General features: G+C 40.5%; 1 protein-coding gene across 18 annotated transcripts in view; it reads left to right on the top strand.

The window, feature by feature from the left end:
* Positions 1-22,485, top strand: part of C14H2orf92 (chromosome 14 C2orf92 homolog) — a 39,549-nt gene that overhangs the window by 14,455 nt on the left and 2,609 nt on the right. For 4 of the 18 annotated variants that reach the window (XR_011526334.1, XR_011526335.1, XM_070573531.1 and 1 more), the window contains 5 exons: positions 3,902-3,994; positions 6,106-6,189; positions 16,519-16,620; positions 17,537-17,611; positions 21,286-21,396. Coding sequence is in view for 7 of the 18 variants with exons in the window: in XM_070573531.1 (XP_070429632.1) it covers positions 3,902-3,994; positions 6,106-6,189; positions 16,519-16,620; positions 17,537-17,611; positions 21,286-21,396 (465 nt within the window). In the remaining 11 variants the exon portion in view is untranslated. Of the gene's footprint in view, positions 1-3,901; positions 3,995-6,105; positions 6,190-15,407; positions 16,621-17,536; positions 17,612-21,285; positions 21,397-21,815; positions 22,287-22,485 lie in introns of those variants that run through there. The other 14 variants (XR_011526341.1, XR_011526336.1, XM_070573532.1 and 11 more) reach the window with 8 other exon arrangements.

Genomic DNA, 22,485 nt, shown 5'->3' with positions numbered 1-22,485 from the left:
TTACTGAATTTGTAGATTAGTTCTAACAGGTTTTTGGTGGAGTCTTTAGGATTTTCTCTATATAAGATCATATCATCTGCAAAGACAATATTACTTCTTCCTTTCTGATTTGGATGCCTTTTATTTCTTTTTCTTGCCTAATTTCCTGGCTAGGACTTCCAGTTCTATGTTGAATAGGAGCACTGAGAATAGGCACCCTTGTCTTTTTCCTGATCTTAGAGGAAAGGCTTTCAACCTTCCACTGTTGAGTATAGTGTTAGCTGTGGGCTTGTCATATATGGCCTTTATTATGTTGAGATAGGTTCTTTCCATAGCAAATTTACTGAGCATTTTTATCATGAAAGGATGTTGCATTTTGTCAAATGCTCTTTCTGAGTCTGTTGGGATGATCAGATTTTTATCTTTCATTCTATTAATGTAATGTATCATATTTATTGATTTTCATATGTTGAGCCGTCCTTGCATTCCAGGAATAAATACAACTTGATCTTGGTGTATGATTCTTTAAAATATGCTGTTGAATTCAATTTGCTAATATTTTGTTGAGAATTTTGCATTTGTGTTCATTAGGGATATTGATCTGTAGTTTTCTGTTCTTTAGGAGTCCTTATCTGACTTTGGTATCAGGGTAATGCTGGCCTCATAAAATGAGCTTGGGGGTGTTCCCTCCTCTTCTATTTTTCAGAAGGGTTCGAGGAGGATTGGTATTAATTCTTCTTTAAGTGTTTGGTATAGTTCACCAGTGAAGCCATCTAGTCCTTGGCTTTTCTTTGTTAGGAAGTTTTTGATTGCTGATTCAATCTCCTTACTCATTTTTGGTCTGTTCAGATTTTGTTTCTTAATGATTCAGTCTTGGTGAGTTGTATGTTTCTAGGAAGTTATCCATTTCTTCTAGGTTATCCAATTTGTTGGTGTTTAATTGTTCATAGTAGTCTCTTATGATCCATTGTATTTCTGTGGTGTCAGTTGTAATGTCTCCTCTTTCATTTATAATTTTGAGTCTTCTCTCTGTTTTTCTTGGTTTAGCTAAAGGTTTGTCAATTTTGTTTATGTTTTCAACAAACCAACTCTTAGTTTTATTAATCTTCTCTATTATTTTTCTGGTGTCTATTTCATTGATTTCTTCTCTGATCTTTGTTACTTCCTCCCTTCTGCTAACTTTGTGTTTAGTTTGCTCTTCTTTTTCTAGTTCTTTGAAGTATAAAGTTAGGTTGTTTATTTGAGATATTTTGTTTTTAAATTTATTTTATTATTATTATTATTTAAAGGTATACTTTTTCTTTTTTTGGTAAGGAAGATTGGCCCTGAGCTAATGTCTGTTGCCAGTCTTCCTCTTTTTTTTTTTTTCTCCCTGAAGCCCCAGTAAATAGTTGTATATCCTAATTATAGGTCCTTCTAGTTCTTCTATGTGGGATGCCACCTCAGCATGGCTTGATGAGTTGTGTGCATGTCTGCACCCAGGATCTGAACTGGCGAACCCTGGGCTGCTGAAGTAGAGCATGCGAACTTAACCACTACACGACCGGGCCGGCCCCTCTTTTTTCTTAATGTGGGTATTTTATTGCTATAAACTTCCCTTTTATAACTGCTTTTGCAGCATCCCATAGGTTTTGGTGTTATTTCCATTTTGGTTTGTTTCAAGATATTTTTTGATTTCCCTTTTGATTTATTCTTTGATCCATTAGTTGTTCAGGAGTGTGTTATTTAATTTCCACATATTTGTGAATTTTCCAGCTTTTCTCCTGTTATTGATTTCTAGTTTCATACCACTGTGGCCAGAAAAGATACTTGGTATGACTTCAGTCTTCTTAAATTTGCTAAGACTTGTTTTGTGACCTTTAGTATGATCTATCCTGGAGAATATTCTGTGTGCACTTGAGGAAAATGTGTATTCTGCTGCTGTTGGATGGAATATTCTGTATATGTCTGTTAGGTCCACTTGGTCTTAAATATGGTTCACGTCCAATGTTTCCTTGTTGCTTTTTCTGTCTGGATGATCTATCCATTGTTGAAACTGGTTGGGGGAGGCTGGTTGCTCATCCTGCTCTTCCTTTCCTGGAGAGGGGAAGTCTTTCTAGCTGGGAAGTCCCCTCTTGGCACTAAGCAATGCCAGCTTGGGGGATGGGATGATGCCAGCACAATGAAGCTGTCTTCCTTCTCATCTTGTATGGTTATGCTCAGGTTTGTTGTTCCACTGTATGGCTGAGGTTTCTTAAGTGGACCCAGAGCTCTCCCAGGGCTGTTTTTGTTTGTGAATAGCTGTCTAATTGTTGCTCTTTGTCGGGAGATGGAGGCTGGGATCTCCTATGTCACTATTCTGGTGAGATCACTTTCTCCATCCTCTTTGAACCCCCAGCACCTTGTGCAGTTTCTGAGCAGAGCCAGGGCTTGGTAAAAGCCTGTTGTCCAAATGATCCACAGTCTTCTGCTCTGTCCCAACCTAGATGGGCATTATGATTTTTAGGAACTTATGCTTGGTTCCTCCATATAATATTGGGTCATCAAAACTAAGTGGCCAGGATCCTCTAAGTGAAGGATGTCCAGTTATTGCCTTAGTCACTATGCCAATAAAGAAAGCACTTGGCTGCAATTACTAGAAGACCTGGGTTTAGTCACTTAAACAAGGAGTGGTTTATTTTCCTTCTGTTTCAAGTAGTCCAAGAGAGACAATTATAGCTTTGGTGCAATGCTGAGTGACTTCAGGTCAGGACCTGTTTCTCTGAGATCATCAGGGCCTTCCCTGGTGCTTATGCCTCTTGGTCATCAGATGGCTTCTGCAGCTCCAGACGTCACATCCACTTTCACAGCAGGAGGTAAAGGGGATGGGAAGGTGTAGCCCCAGCACTACTTTCTCTTCCATCCAGAGGAGCAAGCTTCTTCCAGGGTCTCAGGAGTCTTCGGAAGAACTTTGTGTGTCCCGTAGCCCTCCTCTGGGTACCAAGGAGGGTGGAAGGAAGTGTCTCTCTGAGGGCTGGCTCCTGAGGCTCCAATCACCCTTAGGCACAGAAGGAGGCAAAAATGGCTGGTGATGGAATGCCACAGAATCTGTTGCAGATCTTTTTTTTTCCTGCCGTGTTTTCTTGACATCTTTGCTTCCTTTGTGTTTTCTGTCTTTTTCTTCCTTATCTATGTATTCTTCCACTTGTGCAGGGTTCCAATGAGCAGAAAGCAAGCAATATTTACTAACTGATCGGGGTTATTGTTATAAATAAGATGGTGATTAGCAGTTTTAAAATATTTAGCCTTTAGCATGGTCCTCACACTGGCACTATGTTCAGTGCTTTTACATGCATAGTTTTATTCAGTTATTGCAAAAGTTCTATCAGTTAAATAATTGTATCCCCATCCTACCAGTGAGGGAACCAAAGATCACAGAGGTGGAGCTGTTTGCCCAAGATCACGTTTCAGGAAACAGCAAACTCAGGATTTAGGTCTAGGTCTGGTGCCACAAAAGCTGGACTCTCACCGTGAGAAACTTCCTAGGAGAGGCAATAGGTCTTAATGGAAGAAAACGATGCGCATCTTGTAGAAACAGGAAAGAGGTTTGTTCATCCAGAGGGACAGCTTGGGGACAGTCTCAGAGGTGGGGAGAATGACAACAGGAGCAAGAAGAAAAATTATGACATTAAATATCATGAGATTCAGAGAAAAAATTTCTAGCACATGTCTCTAGTGGGTAATGTTTCCTATCTGGGATATCTAGTGAAATCATAATTTTTCGGAAATGATTTAGATAGACCAAGTTCCCTTTCCCAAGACAAGGCATTCAGAGCATAACATATATCCATTGCGTTTGTATCATTTATTCTCTGTGTTCATAGACTACTTTAGGTGCTCACAGAGCAGACTCTATTAATTCTGGATTGCTGGTATTAACATGCCTGTCTTTGCTTCACTTGAGATGAAATTCTCCTGCAAGTGTTTTCCAACGTTCCCTTTGATGAAACGAGAAGAACAGCAGGCCAATCAATTACAACGAGTGACATGAAAGAAAGTAAGTATATGTCTTTAAAACTGTAAGTGCACATATTTCTAAAGGCCTATGTATTGTATTATTTGTACTACCCTATCATTTTGGCATTCTTTAAACCAGGTATGTATGAGGCAAATGCAAATTGAGATGTGGAGGAAAGAATTGTCTGAAATACTCTATAACCTCCTCCCAAGCCTATGGTCTAAAGTGTGAATATTCCTGTACTTGGGGTGATCTCTGAAGTTCTTGTGTCAGGCAGGGTCTCTCACTCTGGGGGCTGTTCACAGGACAGGAACCGGATTTGCAAGTGGCATTTACTGTTCCTGGTCACACTTGCTAGGTATAATAATACCTTTCTATTCAACGCTTTATAGTTCAATGTGCTTGAGTGCCCGAGGGACTAGTTGGGGGAGTGAACCCTTCCCACATCCCTCGGCATCACCTCCCCTATGCCAGCCTCTGGAAAGTATTTGCACTGGGGAGCAGAGCCCATCTCTCCCTTTGCACTGATGCTTGTATGCCAAAGCTGAAGGGAAGAAGCTGGTCACATATGCAAAAACTATGTCTATTAGTGCAAATCATGCAAGTGACAGAGAAATCCTTTAAGGTGGACACTAGTTGCACTAGAAGAAAATGAAAATTGGGTAATTAGTTATCAGGCATGTGTGTCATGTTGAAATTATGAAACTATTAGCAAACCAATGTCATAACTAATGACCCTGCCAATGCATTTCATAAACCACATGATTAAAACGGTGAATATTTTACTGTGTAATCGTGATGGTGCGCCCTGCACAGTGTTTTTTTATGCTCCCTTGGCTGACACAATGTGATGAACATGTTTTTAGCTAAGTGCTTGCATGATTGAGTGTATCTATTCCTAATGATTCACCAATGTCTCATTAACAGAGAACTGTTTGTTTTTTGTTATTGGATCAAAGTAGTGATACATGAAGTCATTTGGCATACACCGTGGAGACTGTCCTACCAATTTTTTTGTATAGTTGAAAGCTGTCACATGCACAGATTACTCAGTGGCTATGAAGATTATCTGTGAGGAAACCATGTGAAAACTGGTATTGTCGCTGATTTTGTATTAAAAGTTCAGATTCCGCAGGCACTTCATGAATGCTCTGTGGCGCTCAGAATAGGTGGGCGCTGTGGCCCTGACAACCCCTTCATTAGGGGAAAGGTTTCTCCTCCTTGGTGGTTTTCTCCCTCCCCTCGGGCCAGAACAAAGGGCTGGCCTTGACCTTGAATGAAGAAAATGTGTCCAGACAGAGACATCACAACCTTCTTAAGGAAAAGCCTGAAAATACAGCTCAGAATCTCCACAGGTTGCTACAATCTTTTAGCGCAATTAATCCGTATCCACGCTATAGCCACGTGAGCATCAGCAGGTCTTGAAATCAGTCCGTGACGTCCGAGGGCAGATGGTTGACGCAGTCCGTTTCCATTTGCACCTTCATTTTCATTCATCAATGACAGCATCAGGAGTTCCTTGTGCTCTTCCAACAGGTCAAGTCGGGGCGGCCGCAGGCCCTCCGAGCCCCTCCCTGACACAGACCATAGTGTGGGTCAGTGCAGAGTGCAGTGTTGTTCCTTCCCCTCCAAAACGAGAAAGCTTCACGTTTCCAGAACGGCCAAAGTCACTGCTCGTTGGCATCATTTCCTATGGAAGGGAAAGTTTTCCTTGAAAAGACCCTGAGATGTGTGTCCATCCATCTTTGTTCCCCCCAAAACTGGGCACTGAGCATAACCATGCTTGGAACTAGCGTCATTTATTGCAGTTCATAATAGATAATAACCCTGAGATGTGATAAGGGGAGGGCACTTTTCAGTCTACAGACGACACCAGCACATTTTATCTCCCCCTTCCTCACAGGCCTCCTGTGGTTGGCACCTTTCCCACCAGTCTCAGATGAGGATACCAAATCCCACAGAATTTACTGCCTAAAGTCACAAGGCGTTCAAAGCGGGGACTAGAACCCGCGTCCAGTGCTCTTTCCCCTAGAGCAGGCCAACTGCATGATGCTCCTCTCACGATACCACGCAAGAGAGTATCGCGTTAAAAAGATCACAAGCAGATCCAATAAAAGATTTACTCACAGCTAAGGTTTATTTTCCTATAGGTTATCCTCAACAAAAGAGCTTGGAAAATACTGAATTTGCATCAAGTTCAAATAAGCAGGAAGAACATTTGGCTAAACTATTTGGTAAGTACCCTCTTCATGTGAAACCATCAGGCTGTATTTGAAGAGTCTCGTGCTTGTCTGTGGTGGTCTCCCAGGTAACCTGCTCCTACTGCTCTGATAGGAAGAAAAGTGCTTTTCCTTGAATTTAGAGCCAGTTCTCTACGTGTCAGAGTCCCAAGAAATGAAGCAAAACATAGAAGACAAACACTTGGAAAGGATTCTGCTCCTCAAAGAAGGGTCCATGTAACAGCTGCAGGGCCACCATCTCGGAGCTATAGGAAGTGCAGCATCAGACCCAAGCGCAGATCAGCTGCAGAACATCTCCCTGGCCCAGGTGCAGCACATCTGCCTGACCCAGGTGCATCACATCTACCTGGCCCAGGCGCATCACGTCTGCCTGGCCCAGGTGCATCACATCTCCCTGACCCAGGTGCATCACATCTCCCTGGCCCAGGTGCATCACATCTCTCTGGCCCAGCTGCATCACATCTCCCTGACCCCGGTGCATCACATCTGCCTGACCTAGGTGCATCACATCTGCCTGGCCCAGGTGCATCACATCTCCCTGGCCCAGGTGCATCACATCTCCCTGGCCCAGCTGCATCACATCTCCCTTACCCAGGTGCATCACATCTGCCTGGCCCAGGTGCATCACATCTGCCTGACCCAGGTGCATCACATCTGCCTGGACCAGGTGCCCAGGAGCTTTCTGCATATGCTAGCAATGATGAGGCCCTGAGATTGAGACAGACCTTCTCCCCAGGTCTTCAGCCCTAATTGAGCGTGAGAATCCCCTGGGGAGGTTGTTAAAGAGACATCTGATCAGATTCCCTATGTGGGATGAGACCTTTGCATCAGTAGTTGTTAAAGCTCTCTAGGTGCTTCTAGGCTGGGACTCACTGGTCTAGTCTAAGCCCCTCATGTAACATTTGAGGGAAACCAAGGCCTAGATGGAAGACGGTGGGGTAGGAGGCGCCAGAAATACATCCTCTCACCACGTCTACAATTGAGCTGGCAAGAATTATCTTAAGCAACTATTTTGGAAGATTGGATTCTAGTTGAATACTGGCATCATCCAGGGGAGAGGTTGGTGAAGAGACTGGTGAATTTTGGTGAATTTCAGTGTTCATGTAGATCCTATCACTCTTCATTCCCCAGCCTGTGGCGGGTAGCCAGGTGGTCAGCAGCCCACATTTTCAGTGTGACCTGCTGGTGCCAGAATGGACGACAGGGACCTTGTCCTCCAAAAATTTGGATGTGTGTTGATCACTGCGGGCTGGCTGTTGTTTCAACCCCATGGTCTGAAGAGGCTTCCAAGCAACTCTGTCAAGGGGATTACAAAGACCGTATTTTTTGTTTTTCTTCATTTTGGAGACAGACACTTAAGGGAACCTTTGTCAGGTCACTAAGTGATTGCAAAGATAACAAACTGGAATTTCAGCACCAACACACAACAAGGAATACATATTTTGCCAAAATAGTTTGGAAAATCCACAAAAATATCACTCCAGCCCCCAACAAGCAGAAATCAGCAATCCCTGGGGAGTGGGAGAATTTGATTTCCAAAGTTACCAAAATATAATACTCAGAATGTTCAGCTCTCAACAAATAAATTACAAAACATACAAAGAAGCAGGAAAATATGGCCCATTCACAGGAAAAAAAAAAAAAAAGAATTTGACAGAACCCATCCCTCAGAAGCCTAGAAATTGGAATCAACTGTCTTCAAAATGTTCGATGAGTAAAGGAAATGATGGACAAAGAACTTAAGGAAATCATGAAACAGTGTTTGAACAAAGTGAGAATATCAATAAAGAAATAGAAATTATAGGGGCCAGCCCAGTGGCATAGTGGTTAAGTTCATGCACTCCACTTTGGCAACCTGGGGTTCACAGGTTCAGTTCCTGGGTATGGACCTATACACTGCTTATCAAGCCCTGCCACAGTGGTGTCCCACATACAAAATAGAGGAAGACGGGCACAGAAGATTAGCACAGATCTTCCTCAAAAAAACGAAAAGGGGAAGATTGGCAATGAATGTTAGCTCAGGGCCAATCTTCCTCACCAATTAAAAAAAAAAAAGAAATAGAAATTATAAAAAAGAGCTAAAGAGAAATTCTAGAATTGAAAAGTACAATAACTGAAATGGAAAACTCATTAGAGGGATTCGACAGCAGATGTGAGCAGGCAGAAGTAAGGATCAATAAATTTTAACTTGGACAATTGAAATCATGTAGTCTGAGGAGCAGAAAGAAAACAATGAAGAAAATAAACAGAACATGAGGGACCTGCAAGATACCATCAAGCATACCAACATATACATTATAGAAGACCCAGAAAGAAAAGAGAGAGAAAGGGGCAGAGAAAAAATTTGAGGAAATAATGGCCTTGAACTTCCCAAATCTGATGATTATACATATCCTAGAAGCTCTGTGAACTCCAGGAAGAAAAAATGCTATAGAGCCACACTGAAACACATAATAGTCAAATTGTTGAACCCAAGGGCAAAGAGAGAATTTCAAAAGCAGCAAGAGAAAAGCTACTCGTCATGTACAAGGGATACTCAATAAGATTAATGGCTGATTTCTCCTCAAAAATCATGGAAGCCAGAAGCAGTGATATGACATATTTAAAGTCCTGAAAGAAAAGTACTGTCAACCAAGAATTCTATATCTGAAAAAAATATTCTTGAGCATAAAGGAGAAATTAAGACATTTATGGATAAGCAAAAGCTAAGAGATCTGCCCTGTAAAACATGCTAAAGAGAGTCCTTCAGGCTAAAGGAAAGGACACGAGACGGTACCTCAAAGCCATAAGAAAAAAATAAAAAACACTGGTAAAGGTGACTACATGGGTAAATACAAAAGCCAATAGTATCATAATTTTTGTTTGTAACTTTTCTTTTTTTTCCAATATGATTTAAAAGGCAAATGCATAAAACAATAATTGTAAATCTATGTTAATGGGCATAAAATGTCTAAAGATATAACCTGTGACAATAACAATTTAAAAGGGGAGGGATGGAACTATATATGAGCAGAGTATTTGCATACACTTGAAACTAAGTTGATACTATTCAAACTAGGTTGTTATAAGTTTAAGATGTTAATTGTAATCCCCAACGTAACCACAAAGAAAATAATTTAAAAATATACAGAAAAGCAATGAAAAAGGCAATGAAAATGTAACATTACAAAAAAACAACTAACTCCCAAAGAAAAGTAGTAATGGAACAAACTGAAGAACAAAAAATTTATAAGACACAGAAAACAAATAGCTAAATGGTAGAAGCAAATTCTTCTTTATCAGTAAACACATTAAATGTAAATAGATTAAAGTCTTCTTAAGGGCAGAGATTAGCAGGTTGGATAGAAAAAATAGGATTCATTTATATGCTGTCTACAAGAGACTCACTTAGGGTAAAAAGACACAAAGAAGTTGCAAGTAAAAAGATGGAAAAAGGCATTCCACACAAATAGTAACCAAAAGAGAGCTGGAGTGGGTATATTATTTTCCAATAAAATAGATTTCAAATAAAAAAAAGTTTACGAGAGACAAAGAAGGACATTATATATTGATAAGAGATTGAATACAGAAAGAGGATGTAACAATTATAAACATATATGCACATAGCAACAAAGTCCCCAAAATATGAACTACTAGTAGACAAAATTGAAGGGAGAAATAGTTATACAATAATAGTTGGAGACTTTGGTACCCCACTTTCAATAATAGATAGGACTAGAAAGACAATTAATAAGGAAATAGAAGTGAACAACACTGTAAACCAGTTAGACCTAACAAACTGATACAGAACGCTCCACTGAATAACAACAGAATATACGTTCTTATCGAGTGCACATAGAACATTCTCCAGGATAGACCATATGTTGGCCATAAAACAAGTCTCAATAAATTTAAAAAGATTGAAATCATGCACAGTGTCTTTCCTGATCACAATGGAATGAAACTAGAAATCTACAATGGAGGGAAAACTGGAAAATCCACAAATCTGTGGAAATTAAGCGACACATTCTTAAATAACCAATAGGAAATTACAAATTACCTTGACATGATTGTAAATCAAACACAGCATACCAAAACTTATACAGCAAAAGCCACGCTAAGGGGAAGTTCATAAATATAAATGCACATATTAAAAAAAGATGAAAGATTTCAAATAAATACCCAACTGTACACTTTAAGGAACTAGAAAAGGAGTAGCAAACTAAAGCTAGCAACAGGAAGGAAATAATAGAGAATAGAGCAAAAAATAAATGAAATAAAGAATAGAAAAACAATAGAGAAAATCAATAAAACCAAAAATTGGTTCCTTGAAAAGATAACAAATTTGAAAGACAGAAAATGAGAGAAGACTCAAATTATTTATTCAGAAATGAGAGTGGGGACATTACTACTAATTATGGAAATAAAAATGATTATAAGAGAATACTATGAACAATTGTATATCAACAAATTGGACAACTTAGAAGAAATAACGACATTCCTAGAAACACACAAACTACCAAAACTGATTCAAGAAGAAATAGAAAATTGGAATAGACCTATAATGGGTAAGGAGATTGAATTAGTAATCAAAACTTCTGAATACAGAAAAGTAAGGATCAGTTGGCTTCACTGGTGAATTCTACCAAACAAATAAATAAGAGAAAACACTAATGCTTCTCCAACCCTTCCAAAAAATTGAAGAGAAGGGAACACTTCCTAACTCAGTCTAAGAAGCCAGTATTACCTTGATACCAAAGCTAGACAAAGACACTATATGAAAACTACAGAGCAATATCACTTATAAATATAAATGCGAAATTCCTCAACAAAATAACTAGAAAACTGAATCCAACATTGTATTAAAAGGATCATATACCAGACCAAGCAGGACTTATTCCTGGAATTCAGGCATTGTTCAACATATGAAAATCAACCATTGTAATATGCTACCTTAATAGGATGAAGTAAAAAACCACGTGACCATCTCAATTGGTGTAGAAAAAGCATTTCACAAAATTCAACACTCTTTCATGATAAAAACACTCAACAAACTAGGAATAGAAGGAAACTATCTCAACATAATAAAAGCCATATATGAAAATCCAACAGCTAACATCATACTCAGTTATGAAAGAGTGAAAACTTTTCCTTTGAGATCAGGAACAAGACAAAGATGCTTGTCACTACTTCTGTTCAACAAAGTACTGGAAGTTCTAGCCAGAGCAATTAAGCAAGAAAAAGAAGCAAAAGGTATTCAAATTGCAAAGGAAGAAGTAAAGTTATCTCTGTTCAAGGATGATATGATCTTATATGTAGAAAATCCTATAGACTACACACACCCACAATGTTAGAACTAGGAAAAGGATTCAACAAAGTTTCAGGATACAAAGTCAACACACAAAAGTCAGTTGCATTTCTAGACATTAGCAATGAACAATAAAAAAAGGAAATTAAGAAAATTTCATTTACAATAGTATCAAAAAGAAAAATATACTTAGGAATAAACTTAATGAAGAAAGCAACGGCCGGCCCCGAGGCTGAGTGGTTAAGTTCGTGTGCTCTGCTTTGGCAGCCCAGGGTTTCGCCAGTTTGAATCCTGGGTGGGGACATGGCACCACTCATCAGGCCATGCTGAGGCAGCGTCCCACATGCCACAACTAGAAGGACCCACAACTGAAAATACACAACTATGTACTGGGGGGCTTTGGGGAGAAAAAGGAAAAATAAAATCTTAAAAAAAAAAAAAGAAGAAGAAAGCAAAAGATTGTACACTGAAAACTATAAAACATCACTGATGGGGCTGGCCTGGTGGCGCAGTGCTTAAGTGCTCACATTCCACTTCAGCAGCTTGGGGTTCCCCAGTTCAGATCCTGGGCGTGGACATGGCACTGCTTGGCAAGCCATGCTGTGGTAGGCATCCCACATAAAGTAAAGGAAGATGGGTACGGATGTTAGCTCAGGGCAAGTCTTCCTCAGCAAAAAGAGGAGGATTGGCAGCGGATGTTAGCTCAGGGCTAATCTTCCTCAAAAAAAAGCATCACTGAAAGAAATTTGAAAATGACACAAGTAAATGGAAAGACATCCCATGTTCATGGATTAGAAGACTTAATTTGTTAAGATGTCAATACTATCCAAAGTGATCTATAGGTTTAATGCAATCTCTATCAGAATCTGAAAGGCAATTTTCTTTGCAGAAAGAGAAAAATCCATCCTAAAATTCATATGGAATCTTGAGAGACCCCAAAAGCCAAAACAGTCTTAAAAAACAAGAATGAAGCTGGAGGCATTATATTTCCTGGTTTCAAAACATATTACACAGCTACAGTAATCAAAGCAGTGTGGTACTGGCATAAAGACAGACATATAGACCAATGGAAAAGAATAGAGACCCCAGAAATAAACTTTCATGGATACGGTCAAATGATCTTCAACAAGGGTGTGAAGACCACTGAATAAGGAAAAGACAGTCTTTTCAATAAATGGTGTTGGGAAAACTGGATATCCACATGCAAAAGAATGAATTTGGACCCTTAACTAACACCATAAACAAAAATTACTTAAAAAGGATTAAAGACCTAAATGTAAGACCTAAAACTATAAACTCCTACAAGAAAACATAAAGGAAAAGCTTCATGACCTTGGATTTCACATTGATTTCTTGGATATGATACCCAAAGCAAGGCAACACAAAGCAAAAATAGACAAATGGGACTACGTCAAACTTAAAAACTTTTGTGCATCAAAGGACACAATAAACCGAGTAAAAAGGCAACCTTTGGAAAATATTTGCAAATTGTATATCAGATAAGAGGTTACTATCCAGAATTTATAACAAATTCTTTCAAACTCAACAACAAAACCCGAAATAACCTGATTAAAAAATGGATAAAGGACTTGAATAGACACTTCACCAAAGATGATACACAAATGACTGACAAGTATATGAAAAGATGTTCAGCATCAATGATCGTTAGAAATGCAAATCAAAACCATAATGAAATATCACCTCATACCCGTTAGGATGGATATTAATCAAAAAGCAGAAAATAACAAATGCTGGCAAGGATATGCAGAAATTAGAAACCGTGTGTGCTGTTCTTGGGAATATAAAATGGTGCATCTTCTATGGAAAACAGTAGGGCTGTTCCTCAAAAAATTAAAAATAGAATTACTCTATGATCCAGGAATCCCATATTTGCTTATATAGCCCAAAGAATCGAAAGCAGAGTCTCAAACAGATGTTTGTACACCCATGTTCATAGCAGCATTATTCACAATAGCCAAGAGGTGGAAGCAACCCAAGTGTCCATCAACAGATGAACAGACAAACAAAATGTGGTATATACATACAGTGGACTATTATTCAGCCTTAAAAAGGAAGGAAATTCTGTCACATGCAACGTGGATGAACCTTGAGGACATTATGCTAAGTGAAATGAGCTAGTCACAGGAAAACAAATACTGAATGATTCTACTTATATGAGGTACGTAGAGTAGTCAAATTCATAGAAACAGAAAGAAGAGTGGCGGTTTCCAGGGGCTGGGGGTGGAGGAAGGAAACAGGACCTTGTTGACTAATGAGTACAAGTTTCAGTTTTGCATGATGACAAAGTTCTGGAGATCTGTTTTACAACAATGTGAATAAACTTAACACTCCTGAACTGTACACTTAAAAATGATTAGCATGGTAAATATTGTGTTATGTGTTTTTTACCACCGTTAAAAACAAAACATTTAAAAATTCAACATCCTTTTGTGATAAAAACACTCAATAAACTAGGACCAGAAGGGAACTCCCTCAACGTGGGAAAGGCCATATGTGAAAAATACATGGCTAACATCTTACCCAGTGGTGAAAGAATGGAAGTTTTTCCTCTAAGATCAGGAATAACACAAGGATGCCCACTCTTGCCAATTCTATTCAACACAGTACTGGAAGTCTTAGCAGAGCAATTAGACAAGAAAAGAAATGAAATTGGAAAGTGAGAAGTACAATTCTCTCCTTGTAGATAACATGACCTTATGTATATAAAATCCTAAAAAGTTATATTTCTATACTCTGCTGTGAATAGTCTAAAAAGCAAATTGAGAAAACAATGCCATTTACAGTAGCATCAAAAAGAATAAAATACTTAGGAATACGTTTAGCAAAGGAGGCAAAAGACTTGTACACTGAAAGGTATAAAACATTGCTGAAAGAAATTAAAGAAGGCCTAAATGAGTGGAAAGACAGCCTGTGTTCATGGATTGGGAGACTTACTCTCGTAAAGACGACAGTAGTCCCCAAAGTGATCTACAGATTTGAAGCAACCTTATCAAAATCCCAACTGTGTTTTTTGCAAAAATAGAAAAATCCAACCTGAAATTCATATGAAATCTCAATGGACCCCCAAGTAGTCAAGATAATCTTGAAAAAGAAGAACAAAGTTGGAGGAATCCTACTTCTTCATGTCAAAACTTACTACAAAGCTGCAATTATGAAAACAATGTGGCACTGGCATAAGGCTAGACCTATAGATCAACGGACCAGAATAGAGAGTCCAGAAACAAATGCATACATCCATGGTCAATTGATTTTCAACAAGGGTGCCAAGGGGACAGAACAGTCTCTTCAACAAGTTGTCCTATGAAAACTGGATATTCACCTGCAAAAGAATGAAATTGGATCTTTACCTTACACCATATACAAAAATTAAAACTAAAGTGGGTCAAAGACTTAAATTTATGAGCTAAAATGATTAAACACCTAGAAGAAAACATAGGGGGAAAGTCTTCATGACCTTGGATTAGGCAGTGGTATCTTAATTTTGACACCAAAATCACAGGCAACAAAAGAAGAAATACATAAACTGGACTTATCAAAATGAAAAGCTTTTGTGCATCAAAGGATACTATCAAGAGAGTGAAAAGACAACCCACAGGATGGAAGAAAATATTTGCAAATCATATATCTGATAAGGGATTAATATATAGAATATAGAGAGATTTCTCCTCTCTGGGGCCCATGTGTGGGTCAGGAGTAGACCCTGAGCATCGCCTTTGGTCTGAGAAGGAGCTCCCGGGAGTGTGAGTGCTGACACTCCCCTCTGGGTCAGGAGATGTTGGATGTTCTGATCACAGAGCGAGCCCTCTCAGTCCTCCTTGGAAGGGGCCGTCTCTCTCCAGGGGATGTGGACCTTTTTTCTAGGGGCTGTCCCATATCAAGAATTCTGGGTTTGCCCTTCTTCCAGGTGTGCCATTAAAGAAGCTCCACTAATTCTGCACTGACTGTATGGCTGATTGAATGACGGGCAGGTGACCATGACTGAATGAGTGGCTGGATGTAGATGGCTCTTGCAGTCCCGCTATCCGTGCTCTCAGGAATTCCCATCCAGGAATCAGAAGACTTTTCTCCTCCACGCAGGTGCCCTGTGTCTCTGAATCCAGCCCCACATATATGGAAGGGGAGTGAGTGAATCTGAGGATGGGGTTCTGGTTCAGGGTTTGGGAGGGTCCCATCACCCCCGAAGGCCTTCTGACGTGCCCAGTGCCATGCCAGTGTCGGCCTTGGAATTGGTGGGCTGCTGATAAACTTGCCAAGTTCTCTCTGAGCAACAATCCAAGAAGGTCAAGACATTCATCAAAGAAAGGGCTGGTGACAAGACCTCATCGTTTTGAATGGGTGAATGTGATAATAAATTTTTTTGTGTCCTTATCGTAAGCAACTATTCCATCAGGTGAGTAGACCATCCACCAATGTACCAACAGCCCTTGAAAAAGGACTCAGAATATATACAGGTGAATGAAATTTGGGTTGATTGTTTTCTGTGGCTTAGCAAAGTAAACGTAAAAGGAAAAATGAACTGCTGTCCCTAGGGAAAAGTAGTAGCCTGAAAACTTTAAACAGGAAGGAGAAATTAATATTAAAAAAAAATTAATCATGAAAAATTAGGAATAGTTTTATAAATAAAGAGCTTTCTGACTTTTAGAAATCTGTCCTGCTTTATTTTTACTCCCGCAGCCTTCACCCATATTTGTGGGCCATCTTGGGGAAAGTCTCAAAGGCAGGTCAGAATGACAACAGGAGCCAGAAGAAAAATTATGACACTAAATCTCATGAGATTTGGGGCAAAATTTCTAGCTGTATATCTTTACTGCTCAGGACATCCGGTGCAATCACTTTCTTCCTTAGGAGTTAGGATTCCCCTTCCCAAGGCAAAGTATTTTAGAGTATAATTTCACGTATCCATTGGGCTTGTATCATTTATGCACTGTATTTATGGACTGCTTTAGGTATCACAGAGAAAACTATGTCAGTTCTGAACTACTCGTATTAACACACCTTTATTTATTTCACCTGAGATGAAATTCTACTGCAAGTGTTTTCCAAAGTCCCGTATGAGGCACCATTTGATGAAACAGGAACAGCAGGCAAATCAATTACGAAGAGAGCCATGAAAGAAAGCAAGTATATGTGTTTAAAACTACAAGCGTACATATTTCTATAGGCCTAGGGATTGTACTTATGTACCATGCTATCATTTTATCATCCTTTAAAACAGCTACTTGTGCGGCAGAGACCAATTGAGATATGAACGAAAGAATTGTCTGAAATCCTTTCTATGACTTCCAAGTCTATGGTATGAAGTGTGACTATCCCTCTATTTTGGCGTGATCCCTGAAGTTCGTGTGTCAGACAGGCTCTTGCTTTCTGGAGGCTGTTCAAAGGACAGGAACCAGAATTGCAAGTGGTGTTCATGGTTCCTGACAACAGAACCCCTGCAGAGTGTTATCACTTTGTGCCGGGCACGCTTTATACCCGCACGTGCATGACCTGGTTTGATGCTTAGCTCAGCCCTTGGTGAGAGCTGGTGCAGTCACAGTGCCTCATTCCATGGATAAGACCAAGGCAAAAAAAAATCACTTGCTTTAGGCACATCCATAGAAATAAAACTGAAGAATATCCTCTTCCAAAAAGTAGCCTCATATTCTTATTTTTTAAAAGTAGCACTTTGAGAATTAAGAAAGGTATTTGATCACAGGTCCTGAGGATGGAATTGTGTATCAGAAATTGCCAGCAGTGGACGGAAGTGCCTTGGGCAGCAGCGGGATGAACACAGTGTTGGAATTTTGCATACAGATGTGAATTCCAGTTCCTGGGGTTCATTTCCCACAGCATCATCCTGGGCCCCACCTCTGCCATCAGCAGTCAGCTGGTGCCTCTCTCTACACTGACACATAAACTTTCAAACACATATTTCCAAGTTGACTTCTATATTAACATTTCAACACTTAAACCAAAATACGGGCCTAAGGTGCTTGTAAGTGGGTACTGATAAAAACTTCTCTCTTTCAATTTTTTTCATGTGTTTCATCAAAGGAGCCAGTGTTGCTGCTGGGAATTCTGCTGAACCAGAATTTTTCCTTGGCAGCATGGACAGAATTTCCAGTAATGGTAAATGCAGATGGATAAAATTGGAGTTTGGGATCAATAAGTAATACCTCTTCTTCCTCTTGCCTGAGTTCAGAACTAAATGTGAGACTGAGCTAAAGGTCCAGCAGATGGAGTTCAAACTGTCTTCTCGAGAAATATTTGGCTGAATAATCTGGGTGCTTTGCCCTGAGCCAGGCAGAAGGCCCTAATCTCTGGTAACGTTTAGGATACCCCTGACCTCCCCAAACCCCCACCGTGAGAGTTTGCTTCTGTAAAATTCCCAGCGTCAAGGGCAGATTGGGAGGTTTGCTCTCTGCAGGCAGATGGATGCCAAAAAAGAGAGAAACGAGCTAGCTACGGCCACCCAATTCCTTCTCCCAAACTTACCAGTGAAGTCCCATTCTCCCCCTGGGCCGCAGCTAGTGAGGTGTGAGCACATTCCTGAGCGATACCCTGAAGACCTCTCTCCATCCTCAGGAGGAATGTGGGAAGGCACCCCCTTCCGCTGATGAGCAAAGGCTCCTCTTACAGATGCAGCTGTGGTGAAGGCAGATCGGCTCTGAAGACAGGCTGAGGAACTAGAATCCCATGAAGCATTTCTTCCCTCAAAAGATTTAAAGATTTAAAAGGAAAAACAGACCAATATGTCACTGTCTGGGCTCGTAAATCTGTGGTCTTTCCTGGGCATGGGAATATGAACTAGGTCAGTGGTATGTTGCATTATCATTATGCCCCCATTTTACATATGTGGCTCCTGAAGTTAAGTAAGTTGCCGCAGGTCAAGCAGCCGGGGAGGAGACAGTGCTGGTGTTTGAACTCAGGATGCTTGTAAGAGACGCCAGTTATGCCTGCATAGTGTGCCCATTTTAAAACACCTGGAAGAACTGTTAGGCAGAAAGAGTTTCACAGACATCACGTAGAGCAATGATGTGATGACGTAGATTTCCTAACTAGACCAGACGCCCAGTGTCCCCAAGGCAAGACCTTCAGCCCTTCTGTCTTCTGCTGAACGGGTTCCGCCTGTGCTGCTGGTGTGCTTGAAACAGTGCCGGTGGAGAACAATGAGGGTAACATTTTCCTTTCACGTGGTCACTATGTGAAATAATTTTCAAATACAGAAGCTGACTGTGGGTACTTCCTGCCCCCCTGTTGTGACACCGGAAGGGGCCGGGAGTTCCTGGCGCCCTGCTGAGCTTGAGCCCCCTGGAAAAAGTGTGGCATCCCCTCTTAGACCTCGGTAGCATGTCCCAACTTGCCATGTTGATAGATTTCTCTAGAACTTTTGCTTGTTACCAAAAATGACATCAACTTTTCTAAAACTGTCTTTCCATAATCAGCTGTATTGATTTTTCTCTCTGTAGGAGCTTGACTCAATGCTTGAGCACTTTCTAAGTCTAAAATGGACTCACTTTCCTCTGTCTTCCCAGACCCCCAATGTGTGCAGTGATCAATATACACTGGGTTTGAGCTCAATTCCATATATGTTTTTAAACAAAGGATCACAATACAAACTGATCATTACACTCATCTTGATAATCCATGGTGTTGGTTTTCTAGGAGCCTCAAGATTAGCAGAAATATGTAGATTAGAAAACTTCTCTTGGGACTATAAGTTAGGTTGGATCATTTGAACTTACTGTTCTTGTAGATCAAAAGTAGTCAAATATCTCCAATTTCATATGGCTCAACCTAATATCTTGGAAATCATTCAGGGATCTCTGCTTAATGGTGCAGGTCACATACTCAAGTCAAGTCTTTCTGCAGAGTGTAGATGCCTCTGTAAGGGTGTCACTTTTCTCTATCCATAATTCTTGCATAAAACTAGAGATAGCTGATTGAAGTCCTTATGCTCATATAGACACAAGCAAATGTTTCCTTTGTTCAACCGTCTTTCTTTGAATTTCATTCCTACTGTGGTTCTAAAATATGTCCACAATTCTTTGATACCTTCCCTTCAAAGGGTAGAGCTTAATCTCCCTCCACTTGAGTGTGGGCTGGACTTAGTGACTTAGTTCTAATGAACAAAACATCTTTCAAACTCTCCAAAGAACCTTAGGTAAATGAAAACTTAGGATCATATTGATGATAAGTATAAACAGTGTCTCCTAATTCTATTTTTTTTTGTTTCTGTGGTACAGAGACAAGGAAAGTAAAAATTTGTGTGCAAGTGACAAGTCTATCTTTTTTACAACTTTACGAAAGAGCAAGGCAAACACAGCCCCTAAGTGTTATAACCCTCTATGTTATCCAGAGATTTCTGTCTGTGGCTGTTACTCAGTTGACTCTGATTTGACAAGCTGGCATTTCCAAAGTTGAGTAATTATGACTCACATTAACTTGGGAGTTTTCTCTCTTTTCTAAGCCAAAGTGAATAAGGAACGCATTTCTTTCTTTCCCCAGAAATAATTAAGATCTCATGAGGCTGTTATCACATACTCCATGACAGTCTTAACCACATTGTCTCATTGTCACCCCTTTAAGAACTAGGCCAAGGCAGATTCGCCAGACTCACCCCAAAACTGCCCCTCAGCTCTTGGAGGTCTCCCCTCTGGGACTGGGGCTCCAGCCTTGAAGTCTTCTGAGGTCACACAATTAATTAGTCCTCACTTTCCATGTTCCCTTTTTGATAGCCCTACTTTCTAACTGCTAAACAGTTAATCCAAACAGATTTCTCTGGAGCTCCTGCTCATTGGTTCCAGTTTGCTCCCTGGAGCTACTCAGAACATCTCCCAGCCCCTCTGCAGGGCCATTCCTGTGTTGGGTACAGACAGCTCTCCTGGCTCCCCAGTTTTCTACAAGCTAAACTCACTCAGGCCTTTTGACAGGTCTCATAAAAATGAGTCAAAGATAGCCAGTGGTAGAGTTAGGATGCAAATCTTTCTGATTTTCAACCCTGTTTGTTTATACTAAACCATTCTGCAGTCCCTCTACCCATAAGTGAATATTTCAGTGTAATTAATTTTTCTGTCTTGCCTTTGCAATTCAAGAAATGTTTTTTATAGTACTTTGTGGTTTATAAATTGTTTTCATGAATGTTACTGCATCTGTGAGGTCGGTCTTATTATCTCTGTTTTATACTAGTGGAGATTGGGGTCAGAGAGGCTCAGAGACCGACTGAAAGGTCCTGGGTAGGGTCCCTGGCCAGCAGCATCAGTGTCACTCAGGGTTTGTGAGAAATGCACATTCTCAGGCCCTTCAAGACCTACTGAATCAGAAACTCTGGTGGTGGGCCCAGGGATCTAGCTTTTAACAAGGCATCTTGGTGATTCTGATGTACACTCAAGTGTGAGAACCACAGCCTCAGTCTACGGGTGGGTCATCTGTAGAAATTTGTTAGATTAAAAAAATAAACAGAAACAAAACACTGATGTACACTTGGACTCTTCTCCAAAATCCTCCCTAACTCCTCACTTTGACTCTAGGGGAAGTTGCTTTCATCATAAACCCAGACAATTACTTAGATTCCCTGAAATAAGACCGTACTGAACGCTTCATGCAAACAGCTTGTAGAAGCATCTTTATGTGTCTTTAAACACTTCGCTACTTTCATTATAGAGTGCGTATTACTTAGATTCACCCAAATAAGACTGTAATGAAAGCATCTTTCAAAAGAAAAAAAAATTAAACAAAACAGAACTAATCACAGGCCAATGGGTGTTTTTGTACAAACACATTTTGTCTTTTGTCTTTTGTAGATCACATTTCAGAGGCGGAAAGAGATGAAGAACCCCCTCTCTTCAACAGGGCTGTGAGTGAGCAGTTAACTACTGCAGATAAAAAAACACTTCAGGAAGCAGTTAGTCCAGGTAATCTACATAGCAGGAGCTAAATAAGATACTTAAATACAGGGGCTGGCCTGGTGGCACAGTGGTTAATTTCAGCACGCTCTACTTCAGCAGCCCTGGGGTTCATGGGTTCGGATCCCGGGAAGAGACCTACACCATTTGTCAAAGCCATGCTGTGGCAGCAGCCCCAAAACAGAGGACGATGGGCACAGATGTTAGCTCAAGGCCAATCTTTCTCACCAAAAAAAGCCCACAAAAAAACAGATGACTTCAGAACGTGTCTGTTTGCCTTTCATGGTATTTTAACAGAATAGATGTCGGCATACCTTCAATTCACCCTCAAAAGCATATGAACTGCAGTTAAAATTATAAATTAAACTAACTCCAGGAATTTGACCCCCCTTTCACAAAGATACTACTTTTACATTGTTTCTACACAGCCATGGTCACTCAAAACATGCGCATCGTCTTCTGAGTCCCTGCCATGACTGGGCACCGAAGCTTGCTGACAGGCAGGAGACATTAAGTGCCCGGTGTTAACCTAATCCCTGATCTTCAACCTTGGATCACTTGAGCCTGGGCCCGTTCAGAGTGCGAAGAAACTCGCCCATTATGTCAACGTGCTGGGACCAAGCCCAGTTCACTCCCTCCATGTAGCCACCTGCTGTCACAATTATACCTGGTTGTCACTTCCTAAACCCCCAAAATTGAATGCTGAATCATTCCAACAGAGCCCTTAGAGTGGCTTGATGCTGCTGCCTCTTGACGTGGCACAGATGAAGGCAAAAATTGGACATGCACAATTTTTTCCCCATAACCTAAGAAGGCCCTTGGCCAGGGTTCTCCAGCCTCTATCACTAAGCTCCCCTCAGCAGCTCTCCACAATAAACCATCTGATTCCTGTCATTGTACCTCTGTGCTCTCTTTCCTTGAGTTCATTTGCTTTTTTGGTCACAATACAAATGGGGTGATAGAAGCTCTAGGAGTCCCCGATGTCAAGTAGGGTCTAGCTAAGATTGCCTTGCGCTCCAAAGCCCACATTCAGCAGCATTCCAAATCTACCTTCAAGATTTCTGCAAGTCCCCGGAGGGCTGTAAGAGCTTGGGGTCA

This window comes from Equus przewalskii, chromosome 14 (assembly GCF_037783145.1).
Source record: "Equus przewalskii isolate Varuska chromosome 14, EquPr2, whole genome shotgun sequence".
NCBI lineage: Eukaryota > Metazoa > Chordata > Mammalia > Perissodactyla > Equidae > Equus > Equus przewalskii.
This window is presented reverse-complemented; position numbering and strand designations above follow the sequence as displayed.